The sequence below is a fragment of the Stegostoma tigrinum genome, chromosome 7, assembly GCF_030684315.1.
Source record: "Stegostoma tigrinum isolate sSteTig4 chromosome 7, sSteTig4.hap1, whole genome shotgun sequence".
Taxonomy (NCBI): domain Eukaryota; kingdom Metazoa; phylum Chordata; class Chondrichthyes; order Orectolobiformes; family Stegostomatidae; genus Stegostoma; species Stegostoma tigrinum.
The window spans coordinates 95,322,866-95,349,460 of record NC_081360.1 but is presented as its reverse complement, the minus strand read 5'-3'; the positions used below and the strand labels follow the sequence as shown (position 1 = coordinate 95,349,460).

The following is a 26,595-nucleotide window of genomic DNA, read 5'->3' as shown; positions in this document are numbered from 1 at the left end:
AACCTGGCTATTTCCTCTGCTGTCTGGAATGAACCGCATCTTTCCCATTAATTCATGTGGCGCGTGGGGAGAAAGAGAGAAAAAAACCTGTAACTTGACTGGCATTTGAGTTCCTATTCTAATGTCAATGAAAACTCAGATTGAATTCAAGAGTTAACCGGAGAGGTTTCTGCCGGTCACAAAAGCAGAAGTTGCTAGAAAAACTCGGCAGCATCTGCTGATAGAAATTAGAGTTAATGTTTCGGGTCCAGCGACCCTTCCTCAGAACTGGTTTCTGTTGGCAGCTGTTCTTTTCACGCCAATATTGCCAGAACGTATTCTGGCAAGTAACAGATCTGATGGGCTGGAGAAATTGTACTGGAGTTGAAGTTGAAGGTTGCGGGTGGGGATTTCTTATACATTTGCTTTCCCTCACAGGACATCGGTCGGTTCGTGTCAAAAAGGCAGAATGATAATAAGTTCCTTCCACTGTAAACTGCGGGGAGCTCTCTGTCTCTGCACAGTGTTGTGGCAGAGCGGTGTTTTCTGTGAACTGACTTTCTCTCCAGCCGCTTTACATCAACCTGTACAGTCAGCGTGTGCGTGTCTCTCTCTCTTTCTGTACGCACATGCATTCATTTAACCCAGCGGTCCTCCACAGTCTCTGCTTTCGTGTGTGACTTCCCTGCTGTTGGTGCAGGGGAACGTGTAGCGGTAAGAAGGCGTGAATAGCATTGCTTGTGTATTTATGCAATAAAAAGGAAGAGGAAGAGGCAAAAAAAAGACAAACGGGAGTGGGGGAGGTGGCTGGAGGAGAGCGAAAGAGAGAGAGAGAGGAGGAAGGTGATCAGAGGCGTGATGCTATGGTGAACAGGACAGAGTTACTGTTCTGATCTCTCTCGTTCAAAAATGGACTCAGGCGCTGTTCTCAAGCTCTTCACCTTATATCTGTTCTTCAATCCGTGGCTGATCATCGCTACCGCTTATTCCCGTAAGTACAGCCTTAAGGCTTTTAGAGTTTATATCAGGGGACACCGAAAGTCTGCACCTTGTGTACGTTTAATGTGGAGAAAGAGTGAAGTTTACAACGCGTTAATAGTTAGGTTGTGCATTCAGTAGCAACCCAATATAGACTTTGTTTTTCTTGTCTCCCCCCAAACTCCATGCATACAGCAACTTCTCTCCCAGTACTTTCAGGTATGCCTGCTGCCTCTGTACCATGGCTCAGTCAGCTGTGGTACTCCAGTATAAACTAGCGCCGGGCTCCGTGGTGCGGATTACCTGGCACGCCACTCTGCCCTCCTTCTGCCTCTGCTTCAGACACTCTGCACACATCTGGACAAGTGAGCCTTAAGAGTTCGCTCGTTGTTGGGCTTGAGATTGAAATTGGGTGACGCAGATGCAGCTACAGTCCCCGGTCATTTCCACCAAATTGGTGGGGACGCGATCTCAGGCGATTGATATAAATGCTGGATATTATTGCCACCTGTTTTATGCCAATTCTACTGTTCCTGCCTGAACAGATGCATTATATTGCCGCTGTCTTTATCCAGAGCTCTGGAATGTGTAGGTGTGCCCAAAGATTTAAGAGTAGGGTCACTGCCTAACAAATGTTGATTTATTGGTTCACCATATCGCTAGCAGGTTGTGGCAGTCTCCAAGGTGCGATCACAAACTGCTTGGCTGCTGAGGGTCAGTTTAAAATCCCTGACGTTTTCCTTAATCTCCTATTGCTTCTCTGCATTCCCTTGATTGTACTCGAAGAGGTAACTGTAGCCACAACAACACTTCAGTATGCCTACAAATCCTTACGCTCTATTAATTGTTATTGTCAAGAGCTCCATTATCATTGTAGCATCCGGATGAAAAACTTGCATTTATTTAGCAACTTTTAAATAGGTCTTAGAATATCCTAGCGTGCTTTACAGTTAACTGATGCTTTTGAAGTGAAGTTCCTTATTGTGGCAGTCACTTTGCAAGCAGCTGTGTCTCAAACAGCATGTGATAATGAACTGATGACCTTTAGGAGTTTATCATCAATGAGGCTTAGCAAGGAGCCTGAAACCAAAGAGGATGGGGGAAAGAGATGATGCTGATCTGTTAATTAAAGGATAATTGGGTGAGATTGCTTGTTCCCCAGTTATATACGATGAGTTATCAGCATTAATAAGGGGTGGAGCTGGATGAACACAGCAGGCCAGGTGGCATCAGAGGAGTAGGAAAGCTGACAGTTTGGGTTTGGACCATCCAGACCTGAAATATCAGCTTTCCTGCTCCTCTGATGTTGCCTGGCCTGCTGTGTTCATTCAACTCTACACCTTGTTATCTCAGACTCCAGCACTGGCAGTTCCTACTACCTCCGAGTTATGTGTTCTTGGACTCTTGTTGTATGAGTTGGAATAGAACTCTTGACTGAGAAACTGTGTGTGGACTCTGTTTAGCCAACCTTTGTAATCTCTGGTGTCTCTCCCTGAACTGATATTGAAAGCACAGTTTAGGATACTGTGAGACGTGCCCTATCCTTTTTAGAAAGTATCATAGGATCTTTAACATCCACCTGAGAGAGCATCAGCTCATAGCCTCATCCAAAAGGCTCCCTAAGCACTGTGCTGGAGGATTAGCCTAGACTTTGTACTTCAAACTTTGGAGTGGGACTTGAACCCATGGCCTAATGATTCAAGCAGAAGTTAGTTGTCTTAGCCACTAAGACATGGGATTAGCACCATAGTAAGACTGGCTGGACATGTAGAAATTGATTCTCCACTTCCAGACATGCGGTTGTAAGAGCATTAAAGAGACAGCTGGAGACTGCAGCTTACACTCCTGTCATTAATCATGAAGTCTCTTCACAGACAGAAGGGTAATGTTTGCAAGAAATGCAAAGTTACCTGAACAGGGCTTTTATTTTGCTTTAACAACCCAGCTATCTTTTATAACTGACCTTTTTTAGACTGAATTGATTTGCTGTGTTCAAATGCTGATGATGGATGTTGGCTGCCCTGTGCCTAATAGTTTATGAACATTATATGAGGTTTGTTCTGAAGTGATTTAGAGTTTTTATAGAATATCGGAAGTCAACTGTATAGCTCCTAAGTTCTGAAAATTGCCAGGATTTGAAGTGCTTCTGGCAATTCTCAACATCCTGACCTCTGCAACATCCAATCCTCTGAATGCTTGCAGCTACCAGCTCTGGTTATTTAATATGTTGAGGAGCCAGCTGGGCAATTCAGGAATAATTATGAAATGTTACAATTAGTGAAACAGCTGAGGTTCAGTGTCTCAGTTCTGTTTTAATCTGAGCTGACTCAAAGTACAACAACCACTATCAGAAATAAGCAGTTGACAATAAAAATGAAATGTGCTACTTCCACCAATTAAGCTTGCTGGTGGTTTTTTGTGTTTTATTGAGACCCCTGAGGCTTAGATATTGAAGTATTTGACATGGTGCTAATCCTGTAATATTGCATAATGCAACTTGCTGGAATCCAAACCACCTACAAAATGATAGTGTCCCATCACAAACCTGTTTAGAGTCTCTTTGTACTTTGAGTGATGCCGGCATGGAAATCTGGAGTTTGTGGCACAGTGGGGAATATCCTCCCTCTGAGAACACAATGTGCATTTATCAATGCAGTCAAAAATCAAATATTCTAAACAGAAAGAAACAAAAGAACTTAATTTTAAGGTGATTGGAGGAAGGTATAGGGAGATGTAGCTCTTGGGCCTTTCATTCTAAGTCGGAAGTAACCATATTTGTAACGAGAAGTGACGCTACCAAGTATGCCATTGAAAAGATCCTCAGATCCATTTTTGACCATGATTCAAGTAACAGAGTTTGGAAAAACATTGTTTTGCTTTTATATGAAGAAGTGTAATGGCATTTTATTACTGAGTTGGTCCACTCATGACTTTGGGCTTTTAGTAGTATTTTGGAGACTTGATTCTGCCCATTTTTTCTATGAAAACTGTAAATTGTTGGCTTTAACAATAATTTTGGATATTACAGGTAGAAAGACATTCTTGTGGGAAAATAATTTCAAAGTTGCATCCAACACCTTGCTCAACCATGTGCCTATTGTGTTGGTCTGTCCTTGCTTATTTCCTCATCAGAAGCTGACATTATGCAGATTGAGGAAAATTGTAATCACACCCAATATCCCTTTTCTTCGGGATTAAAAATGAAAGTTTCCAGTGATCTGATCATCATTCTCAAATGTCAATATCAGCTTGTGTAAGAATGTACAATAGTGGCAGCTTTTTAAATTTTTAATGTGAATCATACGATGTTGTCCAAAAGCATCCGAAGAAACATAAAATAGCAAGCAGGCCCCATAATTGAAATAAAATAGTTCTCGCGATTTCTGGTGCACCTACAACTTTGGGTTTAAGGGTCATCAGAATGTGTTAGATACCAACACCCACTGCTGGTTGTCCTTTCAGCTCTGGCCTCAAGGCTTCTGTTGTTCTAAAAGGGTGCCTTGTCTCATTTACCAAGAGTGATGCCACTGGAAATGCCTTTAGAGTATAAAATGAATGAATAGGCCAATACATGCCTCAGTGCAGGTTATTATGCTCCATGCTTTCAACCCCTTCATCGGGTGCCTGATTGACCAGTGAAGACTTTTTATTTGTAGGTAAATGTAGTTAAGTTAGTAACTGGGGCCTATCACTCTAAAGATGATGGGATAACATGAACAATCACAGCTGAGCACATACAACCAGCTCTTTCATGCATCATATTCCATTGTCTCTGGTGTGCTATTTCCTTTATTCTCTGAATTATCATCAGTAGGCATGTAGCAATGTTCCTTTTTAGTTTGGGAGGTAGTATGCATGTAAAACAGCAATGCTTTGCAAGTAAAAATGATTTATTTTAATGCTCACTTGTGTGTAATAACACTTTGTTTTGTGCAATTACACATACGTTCATAAAACAGATCTAAGACTTACTAATTAATGGAAGCCTTGAACCTTAATGATTTGCTTGTTGTTCAGTATTACTGGCTCCTTTCACTGTTGTGTTTGAAATGATTAGTGATTTGCATGGAACCCCAAATGATATTGTAGACTAGGGCGTGATGGACTTTCTGTTTTGGTCACCCCTTTAAACATGGGTATTAATCTGACCCAGGTTAGCTCATGAGGGTCTATCAATGGTTCCTGAATTCTGTCTCAACAGTGAGCATTCTATCTTTGGAGTGTGGCCAAATCCCAAATGCCCCATTGGGTCAACTTATCTACAAACTCATTCATAGGATGTGGATGTCTGCCACTGCTCCTCTACCAGCTTTGTGAAATTTTAGCACCGTTAAATAAGGTAATTGCAAAGGAAGTGATGGCTGAGCTGTCTAGTGTGGACTGGGAAAGGAGTTCAGCAGCAGAGACATAGAGGAGCAATGGCAAACATCTCAAAACAGTTAAACACTCACCAGAGTCTAGAGGCAGTGTTCCAGTTTAGGGTGAAGGACAGGGCTAGTAGGTGTAGAGAATGCTGGATGACTAGCGAAATTGAGGTTTTGGTCAAGGAGCTATATGTCAGGTATAGGCAGCAGAGATCGAGTGAATCCCCAGAAGATTATAAAGGCAGTAGGAACATACTTAAGAGGGAAATCAGGAGGGCAAAACAGGGTCAAGAGATAGCTTTAGCAAATAGGGCTAGGGAGAATGCAAAGGGATTCTATAAAGACAAAAGAGTAACTGGGGAGAAAATACAGCCCCTTATAGATCAGGCCATGTATTTTATGAAACTACAGGAGATGGGGGGGGATACCAAAGTATTTTGCATCAGTGCTTACTTTAGAGAAGGATATGGAAGATATAGAATGTGGAGAAATAAATAATGACATATTACAGAGGAGGTGGTGCTGGATGGGTTAAATGCATCAAGATGGTTAAATCACTTCTGTTCAGGTGTGCCCTAGAACTTTGTGAGAAGCTAGGGAAGTGATTTCTGGGCCCCTTGCTGAGATATTTGTATCATCACTTCCCACGGGTGGGGCGGCACGGTGGCTCAGTGGTTGGCTCTGCTGCCTCACAGCGCCAGGAGCCTGGGTTCGATTCCAACCTTGGGCGACTGTCTGTGTGGAGTTTGCACATTCTCCTGCGTCTGCATGGATTTCCTCTGGGTGCTGCGGTTTCCTCCCACAGTCCAAAGATGTGCAGGCTAGGTGGATTGGCCATGCTAAATTGCCCATAGTGTTCAGGGATGTGTGGGTTATAGCGGGATGGGTTTGTGTGGGATGCTCCAAGCATTGGTGTGGACTTGTTGGGCCGAAGCACCTGTTTCCACACTGTAGGGATTCTATGAGGTGAGGTGCTAGAAGACCGGAGGTTGGCTAACATGGTGCAACTATTTAAGAAAGGTGGTAAAGAAAAGCCAAAGAACTATAGACCAGTGAGCCTGACATCAGTGGTGGGCAAGTTGTTGAATGAAATCCTGAGGGACAAGATTTACATGTATTTGGAAAGACAAGGACTGATTTTAGGGATAGTCAACATGACTGTGTGTGGGAAATTATGTGTCACTAACTTGATTGAGATTTTTTTAAAGAAGTAATGAAGAGAATTGATGAAGTCAGTGTGGTTGGTGTGGTCTGTATGGATTTCAGTAAGGTGTTTTGACAATGTTCCTCATATTATTCTGGTTTGCAAGGTAGATTACATGGAATACAAGGAGAATTCATTTAGATATCAAACTAACTCAAAGTTAGAAGATAGAGAGTGGTGGAGGATTGCTTTTCACACTGAAGCCCGTGACCAGGATCTACAAGGAACCATGCTGGGTCAACTGCTTTTCGTCATTTATATAAATGATTTGGATGTAAGCATAGGCGGTATAGTTAGTAAGCTTGCAGATGACACTAATATTGGAGGTGGACAGCAAAGAAGGCTACCTCGGAGTATAACTGGACCTTGATCAGATGGGACAATGAGCCAAGGAGTGGGAGATGGACTTCAATTTAGATAAATGTGAGGTGCTGCATTTTGGAAAGGGAAATCAGGACTGGACTTGTACACTTCATGGTAAAGTCCTGGGGAGTGCCGCTGAACAAAGAAACCTTAGAATGCAAGTTCATAGTTCCTTGAAAGTAGAGCCACCGGTAGACAGGACAGTGAAGAAGGCATTTGGTACGCTTGCCTTATTGGTCAGTGCATTGAGTATAGGAGTTGAGTCAAATTGCAGCTGTTGCAGGCCATTGGTTAGACCACTTTTGGAATACTGTGTGTAATTCTGGTCACCCTGCCTAGGAAGGAAGTTGTGAAACTTGAAAGGATTAAGAAGGACTTTGCCAGGGATGGAGGGTAGCCTATGGGAAAAGGTTGAATAGGCTGGGCCTACTTTCCCTTGACTGTTGAAGTCTGAGGGGTGACCTTATAGAGATGTATAAAATCAGGAGGGGCATGGATAGGGTAAATTGGCAACATCTTTTCCCCTGAGTGAAGGAGCCCCAAACTAGAAAGTGTCAGTTTAAGGTGAGAGGGGAAAGATTTTAAAAGGGATCTAAGGAGCAACTTTTTCAGGCAGGGATTGGTGTGTGTTTGGAAGAAGTTGTCAAAGGAGTTGGTGGAGGAAGGTACAATTACAGCATTTAAGATGGCATCTGGATGGGTATATGAATAGGAAGGAATTAGAGGGATATGGGCCAAATGCTAGCAAATGGAACTCAATTAATTTAGGATATCTGGTCGGCATGGATGAGCTGGGTTGAAGGGTCTGTTTCCATGCTGTTCACTTCTAAGACTCTATGATAGTATCTGTCATTGGAAAAATGTTAGTCTATTATGAAGGAGGTAATAACAGAACATTGGAAAATACATTTTGTAGTCAAGCAGAGTCAGCGTGGCTTCATAAAAGAAAAATCATGCCTGGCTCATTTAATAGAAGTCGTTGAAGGGGTAATGAGGCTAATAGATGAAGGGCAGCAGTGGAGGTAATATGTTTGGATTTTCAGAAGATGATCGATAAGGTACTGCACATTAGGTTACTTGATAAGTTAAAAGCTCATGAAATTGGAGTAAGGACATTAGCATGGAAAGAGTAATGGCTAACTGCCAGAAGGCAAGGATTTGGGATAAGGTGGTCATTTTCAGGATGGCAACCTGAAACTAGTGGAGTGCTATGGAGTCAGTGCTGGACCATGACACTGATAGTAATATATTAACTACTTGGTTAAGGGAAGTGAATGTACTGTTGCCATGACTTTGTGGAAGACACAAAAATGGGCAGGAAAGCAAATACTGAGGATGGCGGCGTCTACAGAGGAATGTAGACAAAATGGGTGAACGCAAACTTGGTAGATGGAAAATAACGTGAGAAAATGCAAAGTTAAGCATTTTAACAGGAAGAATGCAGGAGCTAAATATTATGTAAATGGAGACAGAGACTCCAAAAAGCTGGAGCACAGGATCCTTGTATATAATTCACAAAACATTTGCAAAGAAGTTCAGCAGATGATAGGAAAGATGAATGGAATGTTGATATTTATTCCAAAGTAACCGAAGTATAGAAGAAAGCCTTGTCCCCTGGTGGACCACAGCTCCAATACTGTGAATAGTTTTGGGCTTCTCATCTAAGGAAAGGTAATTTGACATTGGAGGCAGTCCAGAGAAAGATGGCTAAGGTGAGGGACTGCCTTTATAAGGAGAGATTGGGTCTATATGCTCTTTGGAGTTTAGCAGAATGAGAGGTGACACTATTGAAATATAAGAGATTCTAAGGGGACTTGAAAGGACAGATATGGAAAGATTGTTTCCCCTTGTGGGAGTATCTAGGACCAGAGGGCATCATCTCAGACTAAGAGTTAGCTGAGTTAAGACGAAGATAAGGAGGAATTTCTTCTCTCAACATATAGTGAATTTGCGGAATTCTTTACTGCAGTGGCGAAGGTATTGAATATATTCATAGCTGCGATTGATTCCCTTACTGATCAGAAGTCTATGCTTATTTGCTGGGTTGGGGGTGCCGGGGTGGGGGGGGGTTGGTGGTGGGTGGGGCGATGAGTGGAGGACGGAAGCAAGAAAGTGAAGTTGGGGCTTATCAGATCCTGATTGATTATTGGTCAATAATCATTCTTCTAAAAACATCACTAAAATAGATTGTCTGGTTACTTAATACTGATTGTGGGACCTCACTATGGGACCTGGTTGCTTGATTATGATTGTAACTTCATTCGTAGAGATGGGTTTGGGACATCATAAGGATAAGAAAATAACCCATTCTGCACCAAAGTGATAGTTTTACAGACACAGGGGAGTCATTCTGTGATATTTCCAAGTGAGATTAGAACCACACAAATGATACAGCATAAGACGGATGGATGATCCAGTCCATCTTGTCTGTGATGACCCAAAGACACCCAGATCCCATTTCTAATCCCATCTTCCTGTAAACAGCCAAAAGCCTGCAGTTTACAGCCCTTAAGCTGCGGATCCAGGTGCTTTTTGAAAGACCTTCGGGTCTCCGCCTTCACCACCAACTCAGGCCATGAATTCTGGGCATCCATCACCCTTGACATAAAAAGAGTTTTCCTTCACATTCCCTCTAATCCATCTGTCACCTATTTTGAATCTATGACCCCTGGTTTTTGAACTCTCTGCCAAGGGAAACCGGTTCCTCCTGTCTCCTCTATTTCTACCCCTCACAATTTTATATACCTCAATAACATCACCCGTCAGCCTTCTCTGTTCGAAGGAAAGTAAACCCAACCTCTCCAATCTCTGCTCAGAACTACAAGTCTCCAGTCCTGGCAAGATTGTTAAGTAGTATTAAGCATCTTGTGCTTTGAATAGAGGAGAATCAGTGAGTGGGTTGCACTTAGATTTTCAGAAGTCTTTTGATAAGGTGCCACGTTACATGGTTACCATTTTGGGGCAAACGAAAATCAGATTGGCTGTGAACTTAGTGAATTGCAAAGTGGGCTCAAAGTGCTGAATGGCCTACTCCTGCTTTTTGTTCATAGAAAGTGCTGAATTAGGCAGAGTTTTACACATAGCTATATACCCCCTGTCACAGTTGAATTAAGATCGCCCAAACTAATTTCATGGACCCCTATAGACAATGCAGATTAGAAACGCTCACACCTACAGTCAGAACATTTTGATTGAAACATGTAGCTGTGCCAGATCTAAGTGCCTTACCTGATATTTCCATGTAAAATCCCTCACATTGTGATATCGCTGTTGTGGGTACCCCAGAATGTTTGCTGCTTGGGACCTTACCTGTAATTGCACACACCAGTACTAGATAATGCTAGAAATAGATTGGATATTTGGGACCTTCAGGTTTTACACGATTTTGGTTCTGTCTTTTACTGGTTTAAGGTACAAATAATAGCAACTCACATGACTTTAGTGCCTCAGTTGTGGTAGAACAGCCCAAGATATTCATAAGAGTGTTCGCAAACAATAAGGAGTTAGTTGGGTTGTATAGTAGGGATATGAGGAGAAACAAGTTTAGGGACAGATTCCACAACCCAAGTCTGGGCACAGCTAATGTGCTGAAGCGGTAAATGTCATGGATAGATAATTAAGTCAGAACTGGGGGAAGTGAGCTTGAAGATCTCAAAGGGGTATTGACCTATAAGTGATTACAGAAGTACAGAAACCACGGAGAGACTTGACATTGAGGATGGCAATTTTAAAATTGAGGCATTGGGCCAAAGGATAGAAGGAACTTATTAACTTATACATAAACTGTGGCTATCACTTGGATTTTATCTTCAAGTTACAGCTAGCTTCCTGTAGAAGCAGAAATTTGCGGAGTGATTCAGCAAAGTACATCTCTTTGATTGTTCCTCTGACTTGTTTATTTGAATGTCTGACTGAGATTTTCCTCAATCTGAATTATCCTAAACTGAAATGAAGTATGCTAACCCCCTCCATCTTTATTACCTGTCAGTTGCTTTTTTAATTCATTTGTGGGATCTGGGCGTCTGGCCAGTTAATATTGACCGCCCCCAGTTGCCCTTGAGAAGGTGGCAGTGAGCTGCTTTCTTGAATGGCTACAGCCCACTTGCTGTGTGTTCACCCACAGTGCCATTTGATGGGCATTGAGAGCCTAAGTTGATGAGCAGGTGTAACCGGGCTAAGTTGTGAATTTAAGCTGAAAGCCTTGTGTCAAACACTGTTGCAGTTTGTTTTTAATTTAAAATATGCTTGGCTTTTAAGGCTTGTGACGGAGAGAGTCTGAAACCATATAATTCAACTGCGGCACCAATTTGTAACTGGTGAACTTGACTTTGTTTTCATTAACATATTTCTGATGCATTTGAGACCTGCAGTGTGTAGGTGAGAAGATGGCCATTATCAGCCTCAATTAGAGTTCAAATGATATAAAGCTGAGGCAAAATATTGTAGTGTTCATTCAACATGTACAATGAGTACAGATTGCGAAATTGTTAGCGACTAAAATTGTTTCATATTGCAGAGTCTGAATGTGCATGGACACATGATTTCCCCACTTAATGGGATGTGTTAGTTGTGGTTCCAATGTTCCTTTTTGTAATTCCCACTGTTGCTTCTTTTTTAAATTCTTCATTGATGATGCAGACCAGTCCACTTATTGTTTATTCCTAAATGCTGCTGAGAAAGTGACGGTGAGCCAAATATTTGAACCAGTCCTGAATGGTCTCGCCCTAGGTCTCAATGCCTAGAGCTCTAGTTTCCCCAGCCATTGGAAAATGTTAATCTTTATCTGTCCTATCTTGTCCTGTTGATATCTTGAAGGCTTCGACCAGATCACCCCTTAACCTTTTAAACCTTCCAAATTATTTTGGTTCAACAACAATTAAGGAGCTGTGACTAGCCAGGATGGTCTGTGTCCTAAAGGAGAATGTGCAGCTGGTGATGTTACCATGTACTTGGTGCTACTATTCTTCAGGGTGGTAGTGGTTGTAGATTTGGTACGAGGTGTAGAAGCAGCTTTGGTGAATTGCTGCAGTGTTTACTGTTCATGTTGCACATTGGAGATGTAATGCAATGGTAGTAGAGAGTGTGAATATTTCAACTGGAGCTTTGGGTCCTGATCAAATAGGCTGCTTTGTGCTGGATTTTTTTTTTCATTCATTCATGGTATAAAGGCGTCATTAGCTAGGCCAACACTCATTGCCCATCCCAAATTGCCTAGAGGGCAGTTAAGAGTCAACAACATTACTGTGGGTCTGCAGTCAAAATGCAGCCCAGACCAGGTAAGCATGGTAGTTTCTTTCTGTAAAGGGCACTAGTGAACCAAATGTTTTTTCTTTCCCAGACAATCACCAATGGAATCATGGTCAAATTTAGAGTCTTCCTTCAAGATTTTTGTTTACTGAATTCAAATTCCACCATCTGCTCTGGCAGGAGTCAAACTAGGGTCCCCAGAATATTTCCTGGTTTTCTGGATTAGTAGTGCAGCAATAATAGCACTCAGCCATTGCCTCCTATTCAATGACAATAATGCCATTAATTGTTAAGAGGAATGTTTAGAGTTTTTTCTTGTTGGAGGTGGTAATTATCTGGAACTTGTGTGGCGTGAATGTTATTTGCCATTATGAACATAAGGCTTCATTATTCAACCAAACAGGCTGTTTAGGATCTAAAGAGTAATAAATGGTTTTGTGTAAACATCAGCCACCATCTTCAGTTCTGACCTTATGATGGAAGGGAGGTCACTGACAAAGCTTTTGAAGACGGGTGGCGTTAGAACATGATGCTGAGGAACTCCTGCAGAGATTGTCCTTGGGTTGAGATAATTGGCTGCCACACTATATTTCTGTTGCACTCAGTCTGATACTAATCACTGGAGTGTTTTCTCCTTGATTTCCACCAACATCAATTTCATGCTACTTCGAATGTCTGGCCTCATTTCTAACACTCGGCTATTTTTGCCCATGCAATTTCAACTGAAATGTTAAATCAGAGCAGCCAGACCATAGCACTGTTTGTTCACATCTGGACTCCAATCATTCTTAAATACAGCTTATGATATGATTAATAGACTTTATTTTATAAATGGCTGCAAAACATGATTTGAATCAGACTACAGCTTCATTAGCTCCCTCTCCAAGCTTTGAAGCAGCCATTGGTCGGTGAATGGTATTAAATACCGAGGACACTAGAGGTCAGTCTTGCAATTACAGAGTGCAAATATTAAAACACCAGTGAAGAAGTCATTTTATAAACATTTAAGCACTGTTTTTATAGTGCTTCAGAATGACATTACCTTTGAGTTGGGTCTTAATAAACAACTGTACTTACAGTGGAGATATTATGACAGAGTTCGTGAAGAGAATATTTTCGTACTTTTCACTTGCAAGTTAGTATTAAGCATTCTCGGTCTCCTACCACATATTCACCATATTGGGCAATTTCTGTTATTGCTTTATCTCAATGATGTTGCCTAATTTCGAATCTTAGAAGAAAGCCCCGCACAGTGACAATAATTGCTTTTTCTTAAAAAAAAAGGTATTATTCATCCTTTTCTGGCTTCTTGGGTTACAGAATTTTTTTTTAGCCTAACAACACTTAGAGACCTTTCACCAAACTGAAGTCGCTGGTCTATTTTCCACTGGTTCTTTCACCTCACCATCTTTGACCATGCTTTCAGCTGTCCCAGATTTTCTGAATTCATCTCTCTAAGCTCTGCACCTCCTCTCTCTTGCTCCCCACCCCAACCAACTTTTACACCGCTGCTCAAAGTTTGAAAACAGCATTCAGGCAGGCTCATCCATCGGCTTTGGGGACGGCATTGACTTGTCTCCAAATGAGGATCAAAGTCTGCTCATGATGTGGGGGTGTTGGTCCTTCATCAAGTCACTTCACCTGACAAAGGAGCAGCGTTTCGAAAGCTTGTGATTTCAAATAAGCATGTTGGGCTATAACCTGGTGCTCAGCAGTGCTTCTCACATCACTTCTCGCTCTGACTCTGAGATATGGGCAACTTACTGCTATCTGGTAAAACAACTAGAGATATTTCACTTTCGTTACTTCAGTTCTGCCGGCTACCTGAAGTGGACTGAACAAAACCCCTAATATTGAAGTTCTGCCCATCTGATGTCAAAAGGACACAGACCAGGGCCTGGTATTGTTGTATCATCCATAGGGTCCCCCTTGAAGGATTCCTGCATACCAAGGGGATGTGTTCCACAGCCGATTAAACCAGTTTTATTTTTAAAAGAACACGCTATTCATTAATTATAATTAAACACAAGTACAAAACAGGTCTGTACAAACTTTGCAGTGAATACAGTGGAATTTTGACATTCCTCATTAGAACTTCAGTCCAGTTAGAACAAAAAAAACTTCCTTTTGATAATTAGGAAATGTCTAGTTATATTCCCATAAGACTACAGGATTTCATGAAACCTAACGGATCCTCATCATATTTTGTCAGAAAGACTTTAAGTGGTGGTCTTTCCCCACAGCAATTTAGGGGTAGCTGCCCCATGCTTCACTGTGCCCTGGAAGATCAGCAAGTTTCGGGCAAACCAAAGAGCATCTTTTGCTGATTTGGTGTTTGCCTCGATGTATATCCCAGGGAACAGTTCCATAGGAAGCAGATTCCTGTGTCACGGAGCTGCAAAGGACAGACCTTGACAAATACCACTGCATCTCTCTCCAGACTTTCTTTGGAAAGGCACATCCCAGAAGATGCTTGATTTATCTCTGCATGACCAGCCCACTTCGAGGACAGCATGCAGTGGTGCACAGAGGCCGGGTTTGATGGGGCAGTGCTGTTCCCACCACCAGCCAGCTGACATCTTGGTGCTTGTTGGCAAGTACCAGCGATGAGGCATTTCATCGTGGTGTTACTTTGACAGTCTACTCGGAGAACAGCCTGACAGGATCCACCCTTTCCTTTTCCCACAGGGTCTGTACACTTGGAGCTGACCACTTCCTGATGGACTTTGGTCAAAGGTGTTTTCTTTTTTGTAAAACTTTTTTCTACGAGAGACCGGTGATTCGGAACAATCCAACTACTTGGACCGTTCTGCGGCAACGAGGCCAGGCCCATGCTTCACAACACCGCAGACAGGTAGAACCTCAGTAAGTCGTGACATTTGGTGTTTGTGTGTTGAGGATCTACGCACAAATTGATGCCACCACACACAAAGATGGCCATCAGGATAAGGGCGGCGTTGGATTCATTCTTCCACATAAAAAAAAACTCCTACTCCCATCCAGAGTTATCCATGTGGTGTTCCATTAGACTGCTCTGTCCTTACCTCCAGATGAAGTGGAAGCTAGCTCGGGTGATGGCAGTGGCGCGGGATAAGCCAGGCCTGTGCCACATACAACAACACAGTGTGTCACACCTGATGACTAGGTTTTTACCCACAATGGAGTTAGGGAACAGTGCTCTCTGAGTGCAGATCCTGCCTCATCCTGGTGATATGCTCCTTCCGGGCTTTAGAGCACATGCCCATTCCCTCCAAACTACATACCCAGTACATTCAGATAACTTGGCTTGATACTGAAGGGAGTAAAAGATCAGTCACCCAGTTCCCAGCCAACTAAACATGGGAATCCATAGGAAAGCCTATCTCCTAATAACACACCTAATCTACACATCCCTGAACACTACAGGCAGTTTAGCATGGCCAATTTACCGAACTTGCACGTTTTGGACTGTGGGAGGACACCAGAGCACCCAAAGGAAATCCACACAGACACCGGGGGAACAAGATGCTGCCAGGCCTGCTGAGCTTCTCCAGCAACTATGTTTTTGTTCCATACATGGGGAGAATGTGCAAACTCCACACAGATAGTCAACCGAGAGTGGAACCGAACCTAGGTCCCTGTCGATGTGAGGCAACAGTGCTAACCACTGAACCACCGTGCTGCCCCAGAGCCTGATATTGGGATTCCACTTTAGGGTGATGGTGGTGGGAAAACAGAGGTTTGGAAACAACTCTGGAAAGATTCAAATTGAGAAGACCCTGACGTCAAGCAGAACTCCTTAGAGGATAAGTGAGCACTCTGTAAAGCCAGTGTCTTCACCCATCTCAGAACTAGATCTCTGCAAATCAAAACTTGGTTTAATGTCAGTCTTGAGACAATGCCGATCTGAACAGTGATCCACCAAACACTTATCTGTTGAGGCAATGGAGAATCTTCTTATTAATAAACAAAGCAACTCTTGAGCCAAGCTGTTATCAACTTGAACATCAGTCTTCGCCACAAACAGACAGTTTATGGTTCCTTGATATTAAATTGACCATCAGGTGTCAATTATGAGTCTAGTAGAGAGCTAGGTTGAAAAATACCCAGCCTTTTATTTTTCACTGAGAATGTTTACATCTAATCCAAGAAAAGGAATAACTTTAAAAATTTACTCTGAGAGGATAAAAGCCGGTGCAGTTACTATGATACCACATCTATGGTCCTTTCTTTTGCTGTAGATCCAATTTTATGTTGTTCGATTCAGTTTTCTCGCCAACTCCCCTTTATCCTCCTGCATTTGTAGTACCCTTGCTGGGGTATGGTTGTATGAAGACTGGCTATTTCCTGGTGCCCAGTCATTTGTTATTTTAATAAGCAGGTAAACTGTGAGTTTTATTTTGATTGAGATCAGAAGGACTAGATTTACTGTTCATTTTGGATCTGTTGTTGACCTGCCAATGATATATGCTTGATTCAGTTAGGTGCGGCAAAGGCATGAGGACCCATTTATTATTTACTTTTCTAATCAATCCATTTAGACATGTTGCAACACGCGTGTATAGCAGGTTGGACCGGGCCTGGGCCTCCTGATCCAGAGATAGGAACACTACCATTGTGCCACAACAGTTCCTGCTACAATACCCAGTGTTAGTGAGTCTGGCTTGGTGTGGTTTGCTATTCCTGTGTTGTAATAACAGCTACTCTCGTTGACCACGGCAACCACTTAATCTGTTTGTCATCAATCTATGAGCAGGCTTCAGTGTGCAAATGGACAATGTGTATGCTACACGGGTTTTTGACAGTATGTTGTGGTTTGTAATTCTCTCTCCTTTTGTGAAGCAGGGGCCAATAGTACAAAAACAAAATCCTGGGAGACCCATTTATATAATGAAGTAATTCCAAGGAGGCTGATATCCCATCACCAAGTGACCCTTTATTTACACGTATGCAGTATATTTGACAGTTTGGTATGGAATGGCAAAATGTGCCAGCGCAGGCATGGATTGACAAAGGGTCTTTTCCTGTGTTGTACTGTTCTTTGTGCATTGACTTGGAGCAGCCAACTCAGACCCAGGCCCTAGACTAGAGACTCCTGTTTATATCTATCAGCCAGGACTCCATGACTATGGGTTAACCTGGGCCAATCATGATCTCCGACTCCATGAGATCTACCCGGCCCTCACTCAAATCACTTGATATAACATCAATTTTTAGTATGCTTGATATTCTGGCTACGGTCACAGATTGGTCACTTGATTTTCTAATGCTGTTCATTGAGTGTTAGGAATACACAAAGCCTTACATTGTTGATGACACTCCCTTTCAATAATGACAACTTAGTAGCAGAATGGCACAGGCCTCAAAAGGCCTCCATCTCTGTGGTTGGCCACATTTTAATGTGGAGTCAGCATGTTGCGCGATATTTTTGAATGACAGGTTTCCTGTCCTGAAGGACGTTTGTGGACAAGTGTGTGATTTTTGTCCTAATCTGACACCTTCAAGCTTACTTTTACTGATCCAAGATTTTCTTTTGAACCGGAGTTCAAATTCCCTATCTGCTTGGTGTCTCTGAAATCATGAATACAGCTCTGGGATTAGTGTGTCGGTCACATAGCTACAGCACATTTGTATCCTTTCCACAGTCTCACTTGCATCTGCACAGCTGATTTGTTAATGGAACTGTAATATTTTCTTCCTTTCAAGGTTAAAAACTCAGTGTTCCGATTATGTTTCGGAGGGTAGCAGAATGGTGGTGATAAGTGGGCACCAGTGGTAGGTACGACCTGCTTGATCGATGGGAAGGATGGTGGCTGGAAGGGAGGGTCAGTAGGTGGAATGGAAAGGAGGAGGTGGATCTGGAAGGGGAGGTGAATGATGGGTGGGATGGTGAGTTGGAATTAGAGAACTCAGTGTTGAGCTCTCCGGTCTGTCGGGTGCCCAGGCGGAAGATAATACGATGTTCCTCAAACTTGCATTCTGAGTCATTGCGACACTGGAGGTGGCCAAGGATGGACATGGCGGGGTTGTGGAGAGGTGGGAGTTGAAATGGGTGGTGATTGTGGGGGTTAGGCAGGGTTTTTTGGGCCAGATGAAGATGCTCGGTGAAATGATCACCTAGTCTACGTTTGGTCTCACCGACGTAGAGAAAATCACATCAGGAGCACCGGGTACAAGAGACGAGGTTGGAGGTGATGCAGGTGAAACCTATCTCACCTGGAAGGGCTGTTTAGGGCCCTGGATGGAGGTGAGGGAGGTGGTGTGTAGGCATGTGTTGCATCTTTTACGGTTACAGGGGAAGGTACCGGGCAGGTTGGAGCGTTTGGTGGGGAGCGTAGCACAAACTAAGGAGTGGTGAAGGGAATGGTCCTTGGGAACAGCAGAGAGGGGTGGGGAGTAGAAGATGTTCTGGGTGGTGGGGTCTAATTGAAGTTGACGGAAGTGTTTGAAGATGATAGGTTGGATATGAAGGCTAGTGAGGTGGAAAGTGAGGACAAAGAGGCCTCTATCTTTATTATGTTTGGAGGAGGGGTTATTTAGAGCTGTGGAGCTCGAATGGAGGAGGCACGGTGGTAGGTTGTCTGGATGATACAGGGGGAAAAGAGCATTGTTTGAAATAGGAGGCTATCCGGGACACTTGGGAGTGGAACATCTCCTCGTTAGAGTAGGTACAATAGAGACAGACAAATTGGGAAAACAGGATGGAGTTTTTGCAGGATACAAGTTAGGAGGAGGTATAGTCTAGGTAGCTACGTGAGTCTGTGGGTTATAGTGAATGTCAGTCTATAAGCTGTCACCAGAAACGGAAGCAGAGAGGTCAAGAAAGGGGAGGGAGGTGTCTGAGTTAGACCGAGTCAATTTGGGGGTGGGGTGAAAGTTGTTAACACAGCTGATGAACTTCTTTAGTTCAGCCTGGGTGCAGGATACAGTGTCGATGTAACGGCAGAAGAGTTGGGGAACAGGACCGGTGTGCATACTGGAGAGGGACTGTTTGACATAACCTACAAACAGGCAGGTGTAGCTGGAGCCCATACAAGTGCCCTTGGCTACCCCCTGGGTTTGGAGAAAGTGGGAAGAATTCAAGGAAAAGTTATTGAGGGTGAGGGCTAACTCAGCGAGGCAGAGGTGGGTATTGGTAGGGGCGTAACTGGATGGGTTTGTTGAAGAGGAGAAAAGCTAAGGACCTGCAGGCCACCCTTGTAGGGTATGGAAGTGTATTGAGATTGAATGTCAATAGTAAAGATTACACACTGGGGGCCAGGGAACTGGGAGTTTCCGAAGAGGTGGAGGGTGTGGCACTGCAGGTCTACATTTAGTTTACTCCATGGGCTGGAGTTCACATGCCCCTGCCATGAGGGGCAAGTTGCTCCCCCATCACGTGAGTTGGGTCCTATCTTGCAGTAGGTAGATAGGGCTCTTGTGCAGTGGCAATGTCCCTAGCTCTGGCCCGGGAGCACAGACTCCAGTTCCACTTGCTCTGGAGGTGTGTCATAACTTTCTGAGCAGGCTGGTTAAAATAACCCCAAGTAGGTGGATTAGTGACAAGATCGAGAGCAAGCCCTGCCTGCTGCATTGAAATGAATAATTAAAAATCAATTAGACTTGTTAACCGGCCTGTTGATGCAAATAACACACTAACGAGTCACTGACCAAGTGGGATTGTCATGTTAACAAGTAATTGAGGAATCCAGCTCATGTTCTGGGGATAATAAAATGTGAGGCTGGATGAACACAGCAGGCCAAGCAGCATCTCAGGAGCACAAAAGCTGACGTTTCGGGCCTAGACCCTTCATCAGAGAGGGGGATGGGGGGAGGGAACTGGAATAAATAGGGAGAGAGGGGGAGGCGGACCGAAGATGGAGAGTAAAGAAGATAGGTGGAGAAGGTGTGGGTGGGGAGGTAGGGAGGGGATAGGTCAGTCCAGGGAAGACGGACAGGTCAAGCAGGTGGGATGAGGTTAGTAGGTAGCTGGGGGTGCGGCTTGGGGTGGGAGGAAGGGATGGGTGAGAGGAAGAACCGGTTAGGGAGGCAGAGACAGGTTGGACTGGTTTTGGGATGCAGTGGGTGGGGGGGAAGAGCTGGGCTGGTTGTGTGGTGCAGTGGGGGGAGGGGATGAACTGGGCTGGTTTAGGGATGCAGTGGGGGAAGGGGAGATTTTGAAACTGGTGAAGTCCACATTGATACCATATGGCTGCAGGGTTCCCAGGCGGAATATGAGTTGCTGTTCCTGCAACCTTCGGGTGGCATCATTGTGGCAGTGCAGGAGGCCCATGATGGACATGTCATCAAGAGAATGGGAGGGGGAGTGGAAATGGTTTGCGACTGGGAGGTGCAGTTGTTTGTTGCGAACTGAGCGGAGGTGTTCTGCAAAGCGGTCCCCAAGCCTCCGCTTGGTTTCCCCAATGTAGAGAAAGCCGCACCGGGTACAGTGGATGCAGTATACCACATTGGCAGATGTGCAGGTGAACCTCTGCTTAATGTGGAATGTCATCTTGGGGCCTGGGATGGGGGTGAGGGAGGAGGTGTGGGGACAAGTGTAGCATTTCCTGCGGTTGCAGGGGAAGGTGCCGGGTGTGGTGGGGTTGGAGGGCAGTGTGGAGTGAACAAGGGAGTCACGGAGAGAGTGGTCTCTGCAGTTCCCATTATCTCATGTTCTGGGGATCTGGGTTTGAATCTTACTGTAGCAGCTGGTAGAATTTATGTTTAATTTTTAAAAAAATCTGACTATAAAATAATTTTGGGAGGTCTCTTGTGGCAAAGTTGTCATGTCCCTAGCCCTGGACTGAGAGGCTAGGGTTTAAACCCCACTTGCTCCAGAGGTGTGTAACAACATCTCTGAACAGGTTGATTCCAAAAATAAGTGAAATAAGATCAAAAGCTACCTAAGCCAAAATAAAATGGGTTGGGGGGGTGGTGGTGCAAGGAAGTGGGGTGGGGAACTGATATGTTAGAAAACCAAAACAACTATTTGTGATATCTATAAATGACTTGCATGAAAATGTAGATGGGTGGGTTAGTAAGTTTGCAGGTGATATCAAGACCGGTGGAGTTGTGGATAATGTAGAAGGTTGTCAAAGGTAACAGCAGGATATAAATCAGTTGTGGATATGGGTAAAGGAATGACAAATGGTGTTTATTCCAGGTAAATGTGAGGTGCCACTCTTAGGGAGATTAACTGTATACTTTTCTTTAACGTTTGATGGCAGGACTCTGAACAACATTGATATACAGAGGGATCTAGGTGTTTAAGTCTATAGTTCCCTGACAGTGGCTGTGCAAGTAGATAGGGTGGTAAAGAAGGCGTATGACATTTTGCCTTTATTGTTCGGGGAACTGGGTACAAGAATCAGGATGTCATATTGCAGCTTTATAGGACTTTTTGGTTAGGCCACACTTAGAGTATTGCGTTCAATTTTGGTCACCACATTACAGGAAGGCTGTGGAGGTTTTGGAGAGGACGCAGAAGAGTTTTACTGGAACGCTGAGATAACAAGGTGTAGAGCTGGATGAACACTGCAGGCCAAGCAGCATCAGAGGAGTAGGAAGGATGACGTAATGGGGCCTAGGCCCCAAAACGTCACCCTTCCTACTCCTCTGATGCTGCTTGGCCTGCTATGTTCATTCAGCTCTACACCTTGTTATCTCAGATTCTCCAGCATCTGTAGTTCCTACTATCTCTTTTACTAGAATGCTGCCTGGATGAGAGGGTATGAGCAATCAGGAGAGGCTAAAAACTCGGGTTGTTATATCTCGCGTGGTGGTGCATGAGGGGAGACTTGATCGAAGTCTATAAAATTATGAAATATGTCTTGATAGGGTTGATGGCCAAAATCTGCTTCCCAGAGCTGAAATGTCGAATACTAGAGGGAATGTTCAAAGGAGATTGGGAAAAAGTTCAAAGGAGATGTGAGGGGCAATGTTTTTACACTGAGAGTCGTAGAAGTGTGGAATGTTCTCCGAGTTGTCGGGAGTGGAGGCAGATACAATAGGAGCGTTTCAGAAAAGCACATGAAAAGCAAGGAGTGGAGTGGAGTGGGGTGGACCAATGGCAGGCAGAACGGATACGTTTGGTTTGGCATCATGCTCGGTACAACATTGTGGGCTGAAAGGCCCGTTCCTGTGCTGTACTATTCTGCGATCTATGTTCAAGCTGAATCAGAAACAAAAACAGAATTGACTCGAAATGTTAACACTGATTTCTCTCTACAGATGCTGCCAGACCTGTTTGGATGGGGTGCGCTGTCCAAATTGAGATTGCCCTCAGTTTTCCTTCCCTGCTGTTTGCTCTACAAAGCCTGGCACCTCACTTCAAAACACCGCCCCATGATTTCCTGGTCTTTAGAATCTCTTCCCACAGCTATGACCCGGGAACTTAGCTTTTATGGGGCAGCCATGATCCTTGTTGTACCCCTTCCAGAGACATGGCAGTGCCCACTCCTGAGCATGAGTAAGATGTAGGAGAAGTCCATTCAGCCCACAGAGCAGAGTCAATCATTTAAATAGGATCATTGGCTGATTCAATAATACCCAGCTCTGATTCCTTGTCTTTTTCCTAAACCCTTGATTCCTTCACTCTCTCTAAGGCTGAAAGACATAGGAGCAGAAGTAGGCCATTTGCCTTACCAATGCTGATGGAGCTGCCTGATGGACAGAAACCCAGTGGGATGGGGAAGCCATATTAATTTAAACAGTTAATCAATCTGCCCATGACATGGTACATTTGCAAGGCACGTGTGCCCAGCGTGAGTCAGCTTTTGGCCGACTTTCATTTCGAAAACCCCCCACGTTCTCCACATCCCCTGTGTAATCAGCTTCCCCCCATTATTATTCTTCCATTGGATTCTGTGTTTTTAATGTTTTGAATCACTATAATAAGTACAGTTCTGATGGCTGTGCAAGTGGGGGTTGTGGGGGGTGTGTGTTCATTGGACTTGAACTATTTATTTACGCTGAAAGGACTTTAAAGCATTTTGTCAGGACAGGCTATTGTGGATGTAGATTTATGGCCATAAGACATAGGAACAGAAATTGGAGCATTCTCCATAGAATCGATGGGCTGGCTGTGGGAACATTCGACAGTCTTACAAAGTAATAACAGCTTTTCCAAGGTCAATGGGTGATGCTTATGATGGAACTTACAATGAAGAATCTTTCCCCAGTGCTGCCGTCTGATGGGAAAAATGCCAATGCTTTTACTTGTTGAAGTACTGTATCTTCACATTCAAGAGGCAGCAACCAAACCATATAGAAATGTTCGAACATGGGGAGGCCATTCAGTCCCTTAAAGGAAGCAAAGCCTGCTGTCCAGATTCCAGTTTGTGTGCCTGGGTATCTGCAGGTTACGAATCAGCCAGCTCAATAGCATGAAGATGCCAAACAGAAATTCTCAATCCAAAGTAGATGTCCTCAAAACATGGGATTTGGGTGCTAATGACTTGCATGTTATCTAGTGCCATGATTCAGATGGAATCTGTGATTCATAATCCGTTTGAAAAGGGGTTCTTTGACCTAAAGTTTGTTGGGTTTTACTCAGAAGAGCAATTGCCCAGATGACAGTCCAGTTCATAGGTGCAGGAGATGGCAGACAGAAACGCGGTTTGAATTAACTCCCAGCATTGTGCCATAGTTTTTTTTTTAAACATTTTTTTCACAGGATGAGTGTTGCTGGCTAAGGGAACTTCCCTTTAAATGTAACATGCATGGAAGTAACAGTTGAGGTGTGACTCTTCTTCTCCCATCTGATAATTCAAACTGCTGAGACAGTTTCAACAGCCCACAAGGGAGACTCTATCTCTCTGGCGTCTACACTTCATGTCTAAATGGGACTTAATCAGTGCTGTGATAATAAAATGTGAGGCTGGATGAACACAGCAGGCCAAGCAGCATCTCAGGAGCACAAAAGCTGACGTTTCGGGCCTAGACCCTTCATCAGAGAGGGGGATGGGGGGAGGGAACTGGAATAAATAGGGAGAGAGGGGGAGGCGGACCGAAGATGGAGAGTAAAGAAGATAGGTGGAGAGGGTGTAGGTGGGGAGGTAGGGAGGGGATAGGTCAGTCCAGGGAAGACGGACAGGTCAAGGAGGTGGGATGAGGTTAGTAGGTAGCTGAGGGTGCGGCTTGGGGTGGGAGGAAGGGATGGGTGAGAGGAAGACCCGGTTAGGGAGGCAGAGACAGGTTGGATTGGTTTTGGGATGCAGTGGGTGGGGGGGAAGAGCTGGGCTGGTTGTGTGGTGCAGTGGGGGGAGGGGATGAACTGGGCTGGTTTAGGGATGCAGTAGGGGAAGGGGAGATTTTGAAACTGGTGAAGTCCACATAGATACCATATGGCTGCAGGGTTCCCAGGCGGAATATGAGTTGCTGTTCCTGCAACCTTCGGGTGGCATCATTGTGGCAGTGCAGGAGACCCATGATGGACATGTCATCAAGAGAATGGGAGGGGGAGTGGAAATGGTTTGCGACTGGGAGGTGCCCGCAAACCATTTCCACTCCCCCTCCCATTCTCTTGATGACATGTCCATCATGGGCCTCCTGCACTGCCACAATGATGCCACCCGAAGGTTGCAGGAACAGCAACTCATATTCCGCCTGGGAACCCTGCAGCCATATGGTATCAATGTGGACTTCACCAGTTTCAAAATCTCCCCTTCCCCTACTGCATCCCTAAACCAGCCCAGTTCATCCCCTCCCCCCACTGCACCACACAACCAGCCCAGCTCTTCCCCCCCACCCACTGCATCCCAAAACCAGTCCAACCTGTCTCTGCCTCCCTAACCGGGTCTTCCTCTCACCCATCCCTTCCTCCCACCCCAAGCCGCACCCCCAGCTACCTACTAACCTCATCCCACCTCCTTGACCTGTCCGTCTTCCCTGGACTGACCTATCCCCTCCCTACCTCCCCACCTATACTCTCCTCTCCACCTATCTTCTTTACTCTCCATCTTTGGTCCGCCTCCCCCTCTCTCCCTATTTATTCCAGTTCCCTCCCCCCATCCCCCTCTCTGATGAAGGGTCTAGGCCCGAAACGTCAGCTTTTGTGCTCCTGAGATGCTGCTTGGCCTGCTGTGTTCATCCAGCCTCACATTTTATTATCATGGAATCTCCAGCATCTGCAGTTCCCATTATCTTTAATCAGTGCTGTGTTTGTTTTTATGCATCGTGTTTTTAAAATAGTTGCTTTGTTTACTTGGAGTTCGTGTTGTGCCCGGTGGCTCTGTGAACAAAATGAGTTGAAAAGGTCTTTGATTTGTCCCTGATGAACCGTCCAATTGTCAGACCAGCCGGCATTCAGAATGACATTGGAAAGGAAAATGTTCTGACCATTCTTCCTCCCTCACTTGCCTGTTGAACGTTATTTGAAAACGTTCAGTGGATCTCCCTGTCATGGACTCTTTGCCTTGAATGAAGTTGCGTATGCAGTGAAAAGATGCTTCACCTTTTCCAGTAGTAACTTGTGTTAATGGTGTAATACTTGGCAAGAGTTTGGTTCTTCTGTGTCAAGTGCATATAACAGTACCATGCATTTTCTTTTCCCACTAATCCATGGAATAGCCTCACTGGCTGGGCCAGCATATGTTATCCTTGAACTGAGTGGCATGCTAGGCTATTTCAGAGGGCAGGTGAGAGTCCATTGCATTGCTGTGAGTCTGGAGTCACATGCAAGACCCAGCAGATTTCCTTTTCTAAATGATATTGGAACTAGGTTAACTGTCATGTGTACTCAAGTACAGGAGTACAATAAAAGATTGACAATGTCGCCCCATATCACCATCTTAGGGGCAAAGTAGAGACAAAAACAAAAAATGGCTGGAAATGCTCAGCAGATCTGACAGCATCTGGAAGAGTCACTCAACCCGAAATATTAACTCTGATTTCTCTCCACAGATTTTTTTATTAGGTAGAAAATATCTACGTACAAATCTTAGGTACAAAATGGAGATGTAAAGAAAAATAAGGTACAGTGCCTTGTAGAGATAGTAGGAGCTACTGATGCTGAAGAACCTGAGATAACAAGGTGTAGAGCTGGATGAATACAGCAGAACTAGCAGCATCAGAGGAGCAGGAAGGCTGACGTTTCGGGCCTAGACCCTTCAGAAATAGAGGAGGTAAAGGTGGTAGGTGCAAAGTTCACACCAAACAATTGCACTGCCCAGTTGCGAACCATTTCAACTCCCCCTCCCATTCCTTGGACAACATGTCCACCCTGGGCCTCCTGCAGTGCCACAACGATGCCACCCGAAAGTTGCAGGAACAGCAACTCATATTTCGCTTGGGAACCCTGCGGCCCAATGGTATCAATGTGGATTTCACCAGCTTCAAAATCTCCCCTCCCCCCACTGCATCCCAAAACCAGCTCAGCTTGTCCCTGCCTCCCTAACTTGTCCTTCCTCCCACCTATCCCCTCGTCCCACCTCAAGTCGCACCCCCATCTCCTACCTACTAACCTCATCCCGCCCCCTTGACCTCTCCATCCTCCCTGGACTG

General features: G+C 44.4%; 1 protein-coding gene across 2 annotated transcripts in view; it reads left to right on the top strand.

Moving 5' to 3' along the window:
• The first annotated feature begins 576 nt into the window (after positions 1-576).
• LOC125454249 (contactin-associated protein-like 5) overlaps positions 577-26,595 on the top strand; it is a 974,390-nt gene continuing 948,371 nt past the window's right edge. For both annotated transcript variants that reach the window (XM_059647525.1, XM_048534833.2), the window contains exon 1: positions 577-970. In XM_059647525.1, coding sequence (XP_059503508.1) covers positions 889-970 — 82 coding nt within the window. In that variant the 5' untranslated portion in view covers positions 577-888. The remainder of the gene's footprint in view (positions 971-26,595) is intronic.